We start from the raw sequence: 15,666 nt of genomic DNA on the forward strand, positions 1-15,666 counted from the left end.
ATTATTATATGGTAGATATTAATGCTCCAATTTTTAGGGTAGAGAAGTGGGGTAGAGGCACATTCCCTGGGTCTCACAATTGGAAAGAACGCCATTGACATTTGGAATACAGATATGCATTATTAATTATGCGAACTTGTTTTTAGGGTCCCATCTTCTTTTTACCCCCCCACCATGCAGACCCATTTTCTGAGCATGAGAGTTGCTCTTGTGTCAGAACATGGTCCATGAATGGAGCTGTCTGAGGAGTTCTTGAGCTTGTGAGCAAATTACAAGTAAAAAAGGCAAAAGTCTTGTAACCTGTTCCTTCATACCATAGGTCTGTTTTCGGAATGCGCTTCGGAGCCCTCCTCAGGTGTAGTAAACGGAATATGTTTACTTTAGATTACCCATAACCTGACCCATTATTATTCAGAGTGCTGCTTCTAAGCATAAGTTGTCTTCATGACTGTATATAGCATAAGCTCCTGTGACCTTGCCCTCACGACTGTATACAACTTGAACTCAAGTGCACTTTGCTCACATGACCTTGCTTAACCCTCAGAGTGCCCTTAGGATAGAAGATGTTTGAGGTTCTGAATCAAAATGGCAATTGCATTAGACTTTAGTCTGTCTAAGTTTTATCCTCTACCCTCCCAGGTTCATGCTGCCAACTAGAATGGTAACAATCTTGGGGCCAAAAGCTCTCTCAGTGGGCATCCTGGCCATTGCTACATCTCACCTGTCCAGCCTTTATTCCTTTGGTTCAGTACTACAGACCTTCTGAAGGATAAAATCCTTGGCTTCTGAAAGTATCACACATGTTCCAAAAACTGATAACTGATACAATTTTACTCTAGGGGTAGAGTAAACATAAAAATGGAATGACAGAAGAATCATTTAAAAGTGATTATTATGTACTGTTAAAGCTTTCTATATTTTATTTTTATAAATCTGGTCTTTGTGAACAGCACCTTCCTATTTAGGGGTAAAACTTGTAACTTTTTACATGTTAAAATCTGAATTCTGTAATTTGGTATATTTCAGCTGTTCTCTTCTTGAATGAGCAGCAAATGATTTGATGTGAGTATTTTCTTGTTCATTTAGTATTTTTCATCCTATAAAACTTTGCTAGGATAAATAACAGTCGTATGCAAGAACATTTTGTACTGGCAAATTTACTTCTCAATAATAATAGATTTGGTTATGTTAATAAAATATTTGGTCCATATTAATTTACAATCAAGTCAACATCTTTGGTTTAGTATGGGAATTGCCAGAAAAACAAAATGTTATTTCATTAATATTTGACTTAGGTCATTAATTTCAGGCATGATTATGTGTGACTTCGATCTCCAAACATAAATCAAATCCCCCATCTAATTCTCATCTTCTGCCAATTTTTAACTTGATTTAACTCAGCATAATTGCCTATATGGGTTCCTACTTACAGTGCACTATGGTAGGTAGGAAAGCTCAATAGATAATGCTGTCCTTAAGGCCGTCTTTCAAAGAGTCTGTGCAGTTAATTAAACATTGCTGTTATTCTTACATAAAACAAGGCAACCCCAGCATTTCTTTTTCCTAAGGTAGGACACTAAGTTTGGTTCATGTTATTTAATGTTTAACTCTTTCCAGCTTTTATTCTGCATGATAATGAAAACAATCTTTTCAGAGTCTTGTGATTAATTAGTACAACAAAACCCTAGGCTGACTGATACGTTTGTAAACATCCACCGAACAAAGGACGACTGTATTTCCCACCCCTTCCACAAACTGGTCGAGCCCACCCAAGCCTGTTCTGCAAGTTCAGACAAACCCCAAAGATGTTAAAGTGGTAACAGACTCCAGTCCTAGCATACTTTATCTAGATGTACACAAGTCATACAAAACGTCTCAAACCACTTAATTTAATATGCTGACCATATCTTGGCAAAAGGTCAATATTCTAAAATTTTTCGAAGAAAAGAGCCCCTATGGAGTTTCTTCATTAAAAGAATGTATTTATTTTTTCAATATTGCCCTTTAGCAAACCTTATAATATATTCAGTTTTGTGATTAAAGGGTGTTATAAAAATTCATTTATCCTTTCCTGGCTATAATTGTATGAACTTGAGTAAACTTATGCTATAAAAATGGCTCATGGTGCCTGTTTTTATTCGATGCTTTATGTAAAAGGTGAAAAAAAAAGAAGTTAAAATTGAAAATGGTTTTAAGCTGCTTTTAATTAGCATAGGTTAATATGAATTCACATAAAGATCTGTGTCTTTTTCCTGGTCATTGTATTGTTTTCCCTTTGTTTTACTTAAAGGACAATTGATTTGTCTGATATTTTACTGGATAATAAATCTATGTTTTATTTGGAAAATACCATCCCCACCTTCCAGTTTTAAACATCAATGTACAGGTGCCCTTCTTTCACAATATTAAGAAGACTAAATCTGTGTGCTTATACTTTGTTTCTTCCTCACATTGTTTTAAAACTCTGTTGACAGGACAGCCTTTGAATTCCTTTGTGCACATGCATGAAAGGGTGTAGTGATCTTTTAAATAGGCTCTGACTGGAAAAAATAAGATGAATTGCACACGAACAAGGCTACTCCGGCATTATGGAAACAGAGCTTACTGTGTTGTATTTGGCGTCTTACGCACATGGAAAAATGGATGGTTTAATTTCGTAAGGATCTTTTAACATTTGCTTAGCATTGTATTTTTTAAGTGCAAAATTCTTTTGAAACTTTTGAATATAGTTGAAAAGATGAGCCAGGGGAAGTCAGGTTTCTACCGGGTACAACCGGACCAGTCTCTGTCTGTGGCATGCCCTTGTCAGGGTTTTCTTGTTAAACTCTTGGTGATGGTGCCATTTATTTTAAACATGTTTCTGTGGACAATGCAAAGTGACAGTTAAGATTTACATGGAAACCTTGCTTTTTGATGTTTCTGGCTTTTGACTGATACTTAATTTTCCACATTTCCCCCATTAATACCAAGACTTCTTTGTGCATAATAGGTTTTGTTCTTTACCCACTTGAAAACAGGGCTGTGATGGTATCTTGTGTGAATGTGTGAGGACATTTGCGTCAAGAACATTTGCGTCAAGAACATTTGCGTCAAGCTTTCCTTAGTAAGAATAGGAAGGCCGTAACGTAATTTAAAAGGAGCTTTGTTTCCCAGGCATCTTATTGTTAAGAAAGATGTAAATTAGAAAGTTAAATATTTGGGTCAAGATTAGAGAAAGTATAGTTTGCTTGTTTGTTTAATCTTATAATTGTCTTAATTTGTCAAGAGTGAAATGTAAGTTCAAGTAAAGGCAAGAAAATCTGTCATTTTCAAAATGTCAAAGGTCACAGAGAGCTTTGGTAAGGTAGTGAGAGATCGAAGTCAGATACCTATGCTTTTCTTAAGGGTAGGTATTACAGAAAGCCCTGAGCCCAACTATGTCATTTTTGCTCAAAGTAATGGCACATTTTATAAGTTCCATGACGTTTCTTAAATTTTAGAAGAGAATACTTCTTTCAAACTTATGTTTCTGATTTGGGAATGGACATATCCTTAAAGGGGAAAATATATGCTATGAGAGCACAGTAAAACATGTATGTGGTTTCCACATTAAGATATGTATGCCACTCCCACATTAACCTGTTCCAAGACAAGATGCCACAAGCCCACTGCTTGTGCTCAGTTCCAAGGTAGGACATTTCATTCTGGTACCTAGTGACTCATTTTACAATGTGGTACGATCTGGTTAGATAGAACATCGTTTTAAAAATGCTTCCTTGTGTAATTGTCTTTTACTTGGTCAGTGTGGATTTCTTCACAGAAGGCCCAGATGTGTGTTTAGTGTTCTGGCAAGACTTTATTGACTGGTTTCTTGTAGTCTTGGTTTGTTGGTTATTTTTCTTTTGTTTGTTGCCTGCCATCCCCCTTCATCTATCATAGCCTTCCCTGGCCTGATGATGAAGAACTTTCCGATGTAACTAAGCAGGGTACCCGGGTCCAGTAGGGCTACTCTTTCTTTTCTCCTCTTCTCTTTGCATACAAGGTCTTCTTCTCATGGAACCCAGGCTAGCTTTGACCTCGTGTGCTGGGACTATAGGCGTGCACCTCTCACTGTTCCTCACTATTGAGTCTGTTTAATAGCACTCTTCATCTTTGAGGGATGGAAAGTGGATCCTCAAATTGGACTCTTCGTCACAGACCTGAACAGTAGATAAAAGACACTGCCTTTTCGTTGGATGAATTAAAGCTTCAGGTGCCAAACATCTTGTAGAAATACCTACCAGAGAATTAGGCCCAGTTCTTATCTACATATACACTCCAAATTCAATTCAGGAGAAAAGAAGGCCTTGCAGAATAAAGTTGAAATCACAGAAAAGAGACTGTGTATGTAGCCTTGGATTCTTATTTACCTGAAGAAAAATAAGATCCGTTTCACAAACTAACTTTTAGTGATTCAGAAACTTTCAAAATTATTGCCCATACCTCTTTTTGCTTGGTAAAAATTTTGTTACAGTAGCACCTGAGTTAAACCTTCCTAAAAGAAAATTACACATGACGGTCATATTTTATAAGCTTTGATTAGTGTAGCACTTCCTTAATTGGTACTTTAAAATACTTGTTATACTTTCAACATATATGTATGAACCCAGCAAAATTATATATACTGATTGTCTTTACCCATGGTGCTGAAACTTTCACAGTCCCTTGGATCCCAAGCAACCCTGTTTATATTAAATATTCTGAATATATCTGTTATAGACCGTTGTAAAACTTTGTGTCCTGTTCAGATTGTTAGTGTTTCAGTAGTAAATTCCCGGTTTCTCATATCCCCCATCTTAACCCCCCTGTGTTGTTTCCAGCATCTATTGCATATCTCAAAGCTTCAGTGCCCTGTGATATTGCTCAGTGGCTTATCAAGTATATTGCTTATCACTTGGACCCACTCAAAGCGTCTACAGGATGATATTTTTAGGTCAAATCAATGTGTGAACAGCTCAAAGGGTACACCTGGAAACTGAGTTTGTACTTACTGTAACACTAAATCCTTTTGTCTCCTCTCTATTTTCAACATTTTCCTGGAAAATGAGACCTTGCTACACTCCTTATTTCCAGTGGCTCTGCTTATGCCAAGAACTTGGCAACAGCAGAGGAAGAGGAACAGCAGCAGTGCTCCCCCACATGTCAAAGCCACTGCAGCTCCTGGTCAGTGGGAAATGTACCTTTCTGAGATGATTCAGCGTCTACTGTTTCCACTCAGTTGCAGTTCTTGTCATGGCCACCATGGGCACAAGATTGGTTAGAAGAAAATGTGTTCAAGAATGAACAAAGGAAAAGACCAGTGAAATTTATTTTATTCCCTTAAGTATATGACAAATATTTTTCCTCCCCTCTCCATTTTTATCAGATATATTTTATTTACGTTTTGAATGCTCTCCCTTTTTTTCAGATTCCCCTCCATATCCCCATCCGATCACCCCTGCCCCTGCTTCTATTAGGATGTTCACTCACCCATGCTCCCCCTCCCACCTGCCCACCCTGACATTCCCCTACACTGTAGCATCAAGCCTTGGCAGGACCAAGGGCTTCTCCTCTCATAAATGCCCAACAAGGCCATCCTATGCTACATGTGCAGCTGGAGCCATGGGTCTGTCCATGGATAGTGGTTTAATCTCTGGGAGCTCTGGTTGGTTAGTATTGCTGTTCCTATGGGTTGCAAACCTCTTCAACTCCTTCAATTCTTTCTCTAACTTCTCCATTGAGGACCCTGTTCTCAGTTCTATGGTTGGCTGTGAGCATCCGCCCCTGTATATGTTATGTTCTGGCAGAGCCTCTCAGGAGGAAGCTATATCAGGTTCCTGTCAGCATGCACTTCTTGGCATCAGCAATATTGTTTGGGTTTGAATTGTTTGAATATGGGCTGGATCCCCAGGTGAGGCAGTCTCTGGATGGCCTTTCCTTCAGTTTCTGCTTCAATCTTTGGCTCCATATTTTCTTCTAAGAATATTTTTGTCCCTCTTCTAAGAAGGACTGAAGTATCTATACTTTGGTCTTTCTTCTTCTTAAGCTTTATCTGAGTGATTGGGTTACTTCACTCAGGATATTTTCTAGATCCATCCATTTGCCTAAGAATTTAATAAACTCATTATTTTTAATAGCTGAGAAGTGCTTTATTGTGTAAATCTACCACATATTCTTTATCCAGTCCTCTGTTGAAGGACATTTAGGTTCTTTCCAGCTCCTAGCTATTATAAATAAAGCTACTATGAACACAGTGGAGCATATTATATGTTGTTATATGTTGGAGCATCATTTGGTGATATTCCCAGGAGTATTTTTATTCGATGATTTAACTAGATCCTAAAACGGAATCAAATCTAGATTTATGTTTTCCCCAAGCTTAGAGGTACTTCGTAATCATAACTTCTAACATTTACTGACTGGCTTTGTCCACATTCTGGAAGAGTTATGTCACATGATATTTTAATTGTATTAATTAGTTTTGATATATCATGGACATTAGTACCGAATTTTAAAAAATTGTTTCTCTGTGTGTTTGTGTGTGCATGCATTTATATATGTGTGCATGTGTGTATTCACTTGTGTGTGCACGTGCATGTATATTATGTGTTCATGTGTGTATGCCTGTGCCCACTGCATGCATACAGGCTAGAATTCCTACAATGTCCTGATTATCATGTTTTTTTTTTGTCTATTTGTTTTTTGTTTTATTTCTTTGACAGAAGTTCAGCATGGGGATCTCTCACTGACCATGGGGTCAGGCAAGATTCGGTGATTCTCTTGTTTCTGCCACTCCATGCTGGGAATTTTGTGGGTGCTGGGAACTCAAACTCAGGCCCTCATGCTTTAGAGTGTGTGGTCTTACTCATTGTGATCTCTGGTTCTGATGGAGTGCAATAAAAAAAGCAGAATGGGCCACAATTATTCTTTGGTTTTATTCAATGATACATACTCTAGTATCTCAGGATGGAAATGCTAATAATTTCAATATTTCAGTAAAGAGACAAAGTGGTATTTTTAAATATATACTTCCACTTATGATCATATTTTGTCTAGACTGTATTTATGTAGAGAGTATAAAGTGGGGTAGCTCAGTAGAAGAATGTTTGCTTAATTTTTCACAAAAGTTGATTTTTAGTGTTATCTTTCAATTCATTGTCTTAATACTTTACCAGGGTATGTCCTAATATTTCCATAAACAACTCAGATATGGAATTGAATTTGTATAAAACTTGGTTATTGAATGATTGTCCAGTTCCTATTACCTATAATTGTTGAACATATTATTTATTTTCCTATGTCATCTTTAGACTCCTGGAAAATTAGAGTATTGCTGAACTGTAAACCTTGGGGAGACATGCAGATAAAACTACTGGTTGGTTGGGGTTATTTTTTTTTTTTTTTTTTTTTTTTAGTTTTACATCAGAAGTAGAAAGACTCAGTGCATGGGTGGCTCACCACGTCTTTCGAAACTTACAAGCATTCAGTTGCCACACTATGGAAAAAGATTAAAGAAACTGAAATTTTACCTCAAAAGAGTTACAGTGCTTGAGGGGAGCTAATCAGCTATGGTAGGCAATTAGCTCATTTTTTTAAGGAGGGAAGCTTTTTATGATTCCCAAATTATGTAAAGTTTGTGTCAGCTAAGCAGAGATTCCAAGCTGGCTATGCCTCAGATCACTTTTAGAACTTCTGAAAATGCAGGATAGAGATTGTTGAGTGCTATGAGTCTGCATTGGAAGACTATGGAATTATGGAATAGAGAAGGGTCCTCTTCTCGGCAGAGGCATTGAGTTAGAAGAGCTGGCTGGTGATTTTTAGTGTCTGGTCTTAAAGTAGAAGAGATTTAGAAATAGCCAATGTTATTATGTGATCTATACATATGGTCCATAGAAATCATAAGAACACAGCTGTTCTGTCCCAGACCACTGTATGAGATGACATATAAACTGTGGGAAATTTTGTTATTTGAGCTGACCACCCAGAAAGCACAACCATTTATCATTATTTCTTGGCCTCGAATCTATACCATCTTCACTTAGGTTTTGCTCTCATAATCTTTCATTTGTAAGGATAGGAATTTTAATTTCTCATAGTATATTTTTCTTTTTATCCTATTTGTTTGGAAAGGGATAATACTTTTTAATTCCGAAATCCTTTCAAGATTACAGGATGCATGAACCTCACAGGTAACTTCCATGTTTCTACCTGATTCTACAACATGATAACTTTTTGCTACATTTACTTTATTATTTCCATATGAGTCCTTCTCTTCCCATCCACATAACTGGGTGCTAAGTGGGTGATGGATTAGGCTTATACATATATATTGTTACATAGTACTTTAGTAACAAATACTTTTCTGGGAAAATGGTAATATAATGATTAGTACATTGACAAAGTTAATCAGGACAAGTACTAAAGGCTTAAGTAATTATGACCAAATGACAAAAGAACATTAAGTTCCCTAGGACATGAAGCCATTGTAGACACTCTTTGCTGACAGTCATATGAATTTATATAGATATATTTTAAGACAAATACAGTGAGTGCATTAAACTGATACAGAATAGAGCTTATGAAGTCTAATAATGTGAAACAGTGACTCTACTTACATCCTCCGAGAATTTCAGAAGGACAGCAGTCTTATGCAGTTCTCTAGAGAATAAACAAAAATCAGTTCTCACCTTCAAATTTTTTACCTATTTTCTACGAATATGACAGGACTTAATTAGAATTTAAAATTTTTATTTAAAATTATCAGACACAATTATAATTTTAAAATTATACATACTTTGAATTATATTATATATAATAAGGACTATAGCTCATAAATATACTTGACAAAATTACTATAAGATCTGTATAAAATAATTACCCTCAATATATTTTATCTTATTTCCATATTTATATCCTTGAATTCTTTTCTAATTCCTTGCTTCCATTCCGAAGCAGAGCCCACTCACCTTTCTAGAATAAGCTCTAATCTCATTTATTTTTAAAATTGTCTAATTTTGTCAGAAGTCTTAACTTGGTGGAGTTTATAACACAGTCAGGCATATTCATCTTCATTCATCATCGAACTAGATTTTATCAGGGTTATGTATTTGTAGAGTTTTGGAAACTAGTTGAACTTTATCAAGTAAGAAAATAGAATCCCAAAGAGATGGGGTGATGGAAAGGCAGTGTAGCTTAGTGAGGTAGATTTATATTCAGAATAGAGGGATTCTGTTCATCTCAATCCACTGGAATTACTTTGTTATGTGTACTTATTTTTCTTGACGGAAGGGTCTGAGAAAAGAGCATGTGAAAAGCATTTAGTATACACTATTACAAGTTGGGAATCACTGCAGGAAGGTGTGCTCTTTGGGCAGACCTGTATTTAAATATCCTGGTGCAAAACCAAGAATTATAATACTTATGTCATACACACATTCTTATTTTGAGCCATTAAGTGGGACAGCGGCAATAAAAAAAGATGGGGATGGCTGAAGGTTCATTAAATTTTCCATGCCTTTCCTCTACCCACATTTTGGTCCCACAAATGTAGGTCTATAAATGTAAAATTTTTGGATTTGTGTGCTGTTTCTACCATTAAAATCTCTGGGATCTTATGAAAGTCAGTCACTTATTTGCAGCAAATACTTCTGACTTAAGGGTACATAGTCATAATAATTCTTTCCTCTATGGTCACCAGGGTTTTTATGTTACTATGGCTTTGTGAATAAAAAGGACACTTTGTAAAATGGGAATTAGTAACAGGAGTAGTAACTGGTGATGTATTCCAGGGACCAATCTACCCATGACCAGAAGGGAATATCTACCTATAGGTGAGATATGAGATCTCTGACGATCTGGAGACTACTGAATATAGAAGGATGATAGTCATCACACAAATGATTGCCACTTGTTGTTCTTCCCTTTAAAATATAGACTGAGATCTCTCACTTCTCGTCTCTGTGCATAATATATGGTGATTGCACAGCACTTAGTGTGTGAATGCATTATCCTATCTGGTAATTAGACTCAGGATGTCTTAGTAGGTAGCTCAGGTCTCTGTACCTAGCTCGGAGCTAGAATCTCCCTCAGCTGACTCACAGGGGATGGAAATCAAGCAAGCATAAGTTTCACGATGATAGGGCTTTGTTCTTTGTTTTCGTCGAATGACAAAATTTTAAAACTTTTCTATTTCTAATTGCAGAAAAAATTTCACAAGAGATTTGTGTGGTCACGAACACAAAAGATGAAGATTCCGTAGGACATCTTCTTGAGGAAGTGCTAAGAAATGAACTAAATGTAAGCGTTCAAAGAATGACTTGGATCAACTGTCACATATTTTTGTGGTATAAAGGCAGCATTATTGAAAAAGCATACAAATCACTCAAACCAAATGTTTCTATTTCCTCCTCCCCTAAGATCCTTTATTCTCCTAAGAGTGGAAATGAAGCTTACTCCATCCCCTGTCCATTCCCCTTGAGTAGTGGTTCTTAACCTTCCTAATGCTTCAAGACTTTGGTACAATTCCTAATGTTGTGGTGATCCCTAGCCATGAAGGTATTTGGGTGCTACTTTATGACTATAATTTTGCAATTTTTATGAATTATAATGTAAATATCTGACATAAAGGATATCTCATATATGACCTTGTAAAAGTAATTATTCTTGGGCGGGGTTATCTATGCTCTCTTGTTCTCAAATAACAGCTGGGCATTTCTATACCCATTCTATCCTGTTTTAGCTCCTGAATAAAGACACAGGACATGGTATTTTTATTAACAAGCTGCAAGCCTTAGTTGGGCAGGTTCTGAGCTATTCTAACCCAACTAGGCTGTTAACACCCAGACAAATGCCCTGTTACTTGCCATCCTGTCTTGTCCTGGCTTGCTCTGGTTCATGTGTGTCCTCATGGCTACTCTCTCATTGGGATGTTATGGTAAATCCTCCTTGTCTTTTCACACCTTTTTCTTGTGATCCTCTCTTTCTCCCTTTGGTCTCTTTTTTGGGATTCTCCATACTTAGGTTGGATTCCTTATTTTCTTCTGCCCAGCTAACTGTCTGATCAGCTCCTTATTAGGCAATCAGAGTTGATGGAGAAGAATGTTTATATAAACACTGACACTGGTAATGTTTCATAAAAATAACAGTACCAAACTCCAGCCTGTATTCTACTCTTTGTAGGCACAGAAATAAGCATTTGTATAATATAAAGACAACCTTTATACTGCACACCACACCATCCCCCAACATGATCCCTGTGTAGCTTGTGACCCACAGATTGAGAACTATTGTTTGGGGTGTCTCTCATGGTCCTCATCTTCATATGTTACATGTTCTTAAAGCCCTGCTCATTGCAGTTTGCCACAATATGACTCAAATACAGTTGGAGGCCCAATGTCCAGCACATACTAGAAGCTAGGAAATTGTTTCTTATAAGTATCTGAGATGAAGATGAAGATGAAGGGAGAAAAGAGACAATTTGACCACAGATGAAATAATCATGCTGAGAAAATTGATGTATTTGTATCAGTTGATCAGTAGGAGTTGATGGGCTTCCTAATTAAACTTCTATTATTACATCAGGGAGATTAGAAGCAGCCACGTGATGAACTGTTTATATCCTTCACCATCACAGACTTCTACAACAATTTTAATGACAGCTTTATGTTTTGAAATGTTTTTGTTTATCTAATTGATTTTATTACAGCTTAATTCATTTTATGCCTTCTTTTTTGCCTGTTTTCCATTAATTTATTTGTTTATTCACTTTACAGCCTGATCACAGCCCTCTTCCTCTCAGTCTGAGCCTTACAAATTCATCCCCCCATTGTACCTTGTTTTTCTCCTCCAAGAGGGGGAAATTCCCTGGGGTACTACACAACTTTGGGACATCTAGTTCCAGCTGAACTGAGTCCATCTTCTCCAGGTGAATTTAGGACAAGGAAGTCGATTGGCAGGCAACAGAATCAGGGACAGCCCCCAACAATTGTTAGGGGAGCCACATGAAGATCCAGATGCGCATTTGCTACCAATGTGAGCGAGCCTAGGTCCCGTCCCTGCATGCCCTTTGGCTGCTCATTCATTCTGTGAGAGTCCCAGGGTAGTTAACTCTGTAGTCTTTTTGTGGTGTTCTTGACCCCTTCGGCTTGCTCACTACTATATCTCCCTCTTCCTCAAGATTTCCTGAGCTCCATCTGATGTTTGGCTGTGGGTCTTTGCATCTCTTTTTATCTGCTACTGGATGAAACTTCTCAGGAGACAGTTATGCTAGGTTTCTGGCTGCAAGTATAGCAGAGTATCATCAGTAGTGTCAGTGGATGACACTATCCCCTGGAATGGGTCTCAAGTTAGTCTAGTAATTGGTTGTCCATCTCCTTTGTTTTTGTTCCCACTTTATCCCTGCATATCTTGTTCACAGGATAGATTATGAGGTGGAGGTTTTATGAGTGGTTTGATATCCTGTTCCTCCGCTGGATATACAAGGTTGTCCACTGGAGTCTTGCTGCACCAGGAACATCCAGGTTACGCCTGCCTTCCTAATGCTTGCTATACCAGGAATATTCAGGGACAACTACATGACTAAAAGCCAGGGCAATATGACACCTTCAGAGCACAGTTATCCCACTATAGCAAGCCCTGGATATCCTAACATAAACAAAGCACAAGGAAATGACCTTTAATTCTGTCTTATAAAGAAGATAGCATGCTTTAAGGAGGAAATGAATAAATCCCTTAATGAAATACAGGAAAATGCAATTAAATGGGTGAAGGAAATGAATAATACTGTTCAAGACATGAAATTAGAAATAAGCAAAAAAACACCAAGTCAAAGAATCATAGAGATGGAAAACCTAGGGAAGAGAACAGGAACAACAGTAGCACCAACAGAATCCAGGAGATAGAAGAGAGAATCTCTGGAACAGAAACTGTGATAGAAGAAATTGATACATCAGTCAAAGAAATGTTTAATCTAAAAAATTTCTGATACAAAACATTCTGGAAATCTGGGATACCAGGAAATGACCTATCCTAAGAATTGTAGGAGTAGAAGGAAAGACTCCCAGCTTAAATAACCAGAAAATATTTCCTTCCCCCTGTTTAAAATTGGATATTCTCTGTATTTATATTTCAGGTGTTATCCCCTTTCTGCCACTACCATTCCCCCTCCCACTCCCATTGCCTCCACGATGGTTCTCCCTTTCTCAACTTACCTCTCCCACCTTAGCACCTTGGCATTCTCCTACACTGGGAAAACAAGACTTTGCTGAACCAAAGTCATCCCTCTCATTGATGCCAGAGAGTGCTATCCTCTGCTGCATATGTACCCTGAGCCCTGGGTCTCTCCATAAGAACTCATTAGGCAGTGTTTTAGTTCCTGGTAACTGGTGAGTTTCGTTAGTTAATAATTTTGTTCTTTCCATAAAGTTGTAGACCCTTTCAGCTCCTTCAGTTTTTTTCTCTAGCTCCTTCATTGGGGTCACTGTATTCAGTCAAATGGTTAGCTGCAAGCATCCTCCTCTGTATCAGTATGGTTCTAGCAGAACCTCTGAGGAGGCACTCATATCAGATTCTTGCCAGTAAGCACTACTTGGCATCAGCAATAGTGTGTGGGTTTAGTGGCTGCATATGGATGGATCCTTTGGATGATCATTTCTCCAATCCCTGCTCCTCTATTTGTCCCATTATTTCCTCCCATGAGTGGTTTTTTTTTTCTTTTTTTTTTTTTTTCTTTTAATAAGGACTGAGGCATCCACATTCTGGCCTTCCCTCTTTTTGAGCTTCATAAATTGTGTGAATTGTTTCTTGGGTACTCAACGTTTTTTGGTTTAGTATCCACTTATAAGTGAGTGCATACCATGACTGCTAGACTGATTTCCATAGTAGTTTTACCAGCTTAAAACCCCACCAACTGTAGAGGAGTGTTCCTCTTTCTCTACATTTTAGCCAGCATCTGCTGCCACCTGAGTTTTTGATCTTAGCCATTCTAACTGGTGTGAGGTAGAGTCTTAGAGTTGTTTTGATTTGCATTTCCCTGATTATTAAGAATGTTGAGCATTTCTGTAGGTTCTTTTCAGCCATTTGATATTTCTCAGTTGAGAATTCTTTGTTTAGCTCCATACCCCATTTTTAATAGGGTTTTTTGATTCTCTAGAGTCTAACTTCTTGAAATATTTGTATATATTGGATACTAGCCCCCTATCAGACATAAGATTGGTAAAGATCTTTTCACAATTTGTTGGTTGCCAATTTGTCCTTTTGATAGTGTGCTTTACATTACAGAAGCTTTGCAATTTTATGAGATTCCATTTGTCAATTTTTGATCTTAGAACATAAGCCATTGGTGTTCTGTTCACGAAATTTTTCCCTGTGCCTATGTGTTCAAGGTTCTTCCCCACTTTCTCTTCTAATAGTTTCAGTATACCTGGTTTTATATCGAGGTATTTGACCCACTTGGACTTGAGCTTTGTACAAGGAGATAAGAAAGGGTTTATTTTCATTCTTCTGCATGCTTAGTGCCAGTTATTGAAGAGGTTTTCCTTTTTCCATTGAATGTTTTTAGCTCCTTTGTCAAAGATCAAGTACCATAGGTGTGTGAGTTCATTTCTGGGTTTTCACTTCTGTTCCATTGATCTACCTGCCTGTTTTTGTACCAATACCATGCAGTTTTTATCACAATTGTTCTTTAATTGAGATAGGGAAGGTGATTCTCCTGAAAGTTTTTTTTTAATTATTTAATTATTTTATTATTGAGAATAGTTTTTGTTATCCTGGGTTTTTTACTGTTCCAAATGAATTTTCAAATTGCTTTTTCTATCTCTATGAAGAATTGAGTTGGTATTTTTATGGGGATTGCATTGAACTTGTAGATTGCTTTAGTCAAAATGGGCATTTTTGCTATGTTGACAACAAAACTAGAAAATCTAGAGGAAATGGACAATTTTCTAGACAAATACCATTTACCGAAGTTAAATCAAGATCAGATAAACCATCTAAATAGCTCCATAACCCCTAAAGAAATAGAAGCAGTCATCAAAAGCCTCCTAACCACAAAAGGCACAGGACCAGATGGGTTTAGCGCTGAGTTCTATCAGACCATCATAGAATACCTGATACCAATACTCTCCAAACTATTCCACAAAACAGAAACAGAGGGAACACTACTCAACTCATTCTTTGAAGCCACATTATATTCATTCCTTAACTACACAAAGACCTTACAAAGAAAGAGAACTTCTGGCCAATTTTCCTTATGAACACTGATGTAAAAATACTCAATAAAATTTTGCAAACCAAATCCGAGATCACATCAAAACAATCAATCACTATCATCAAGTGGAATTAATTCCAGGGATGCAGGATGGTCCAATATATGGAAATCTATCAACACAATCCACTATATTAACAAACTCAAAGAAAAAAGCCCACATGATCATCTCACTGAATGCTGAGAACGCATTTGACAAAATTTAAACCCCTTCATGTTAACAGTCTGTCAAAGATCAGAAATTTAAGGCCATATATACAGGTATACTGTAAAGTCAATATACAGCAAACCAATAGCCAACATCAAACTAAATGGTGAGAAACTTGAAGCAATCCCCCTAAAATCAGGGAATTGACAAGGATGTCTGCTGTGTCTGTGCCTGTTCAATATATTACTCAAAGTGCCAG

At 37.2% G+C, this 15,666-nt stretch overlaps 1 protein-coding gene across 2 annotated transcripts in view; it reads left to right on the forward strand.

Moving 5' to 3' along the window:
• CRPPA (CDP-L-ribitol pyrophosphorylase A) overlaps positions 1-15,666 on the forward strand; it is a gene marked incomplete at its 5' end in the record, with an annotated part of 280,876 nt that overhangs the window by 88,923 nt on the left and 176,287 nt on the right. For both annotated transcript variants that reach the window (XM_080936583.1, XM_080936584.1), the window contains one exon: positions 10,199-10,293. In XM_080936583.1, coding sequence (XP_080792709.1) covers positions 10,199-10,293 — 95 coding nt within the window. The remainder of the gene's footprint in view (positions 1-10,198; positions 10,294-15,666) is intronic.

This window comes from Micromys minutus, assembly GCF_963924665.1.
Source record: "Micromys minutus genome assembly, chromosome: 1".
In the NCBI taxonomy this organism is placed as follows: Eukaryota; Metazoa; Chordata; class Mammalia; order Rodentia; family Muridae; genus Micromys; species Micromys minutus.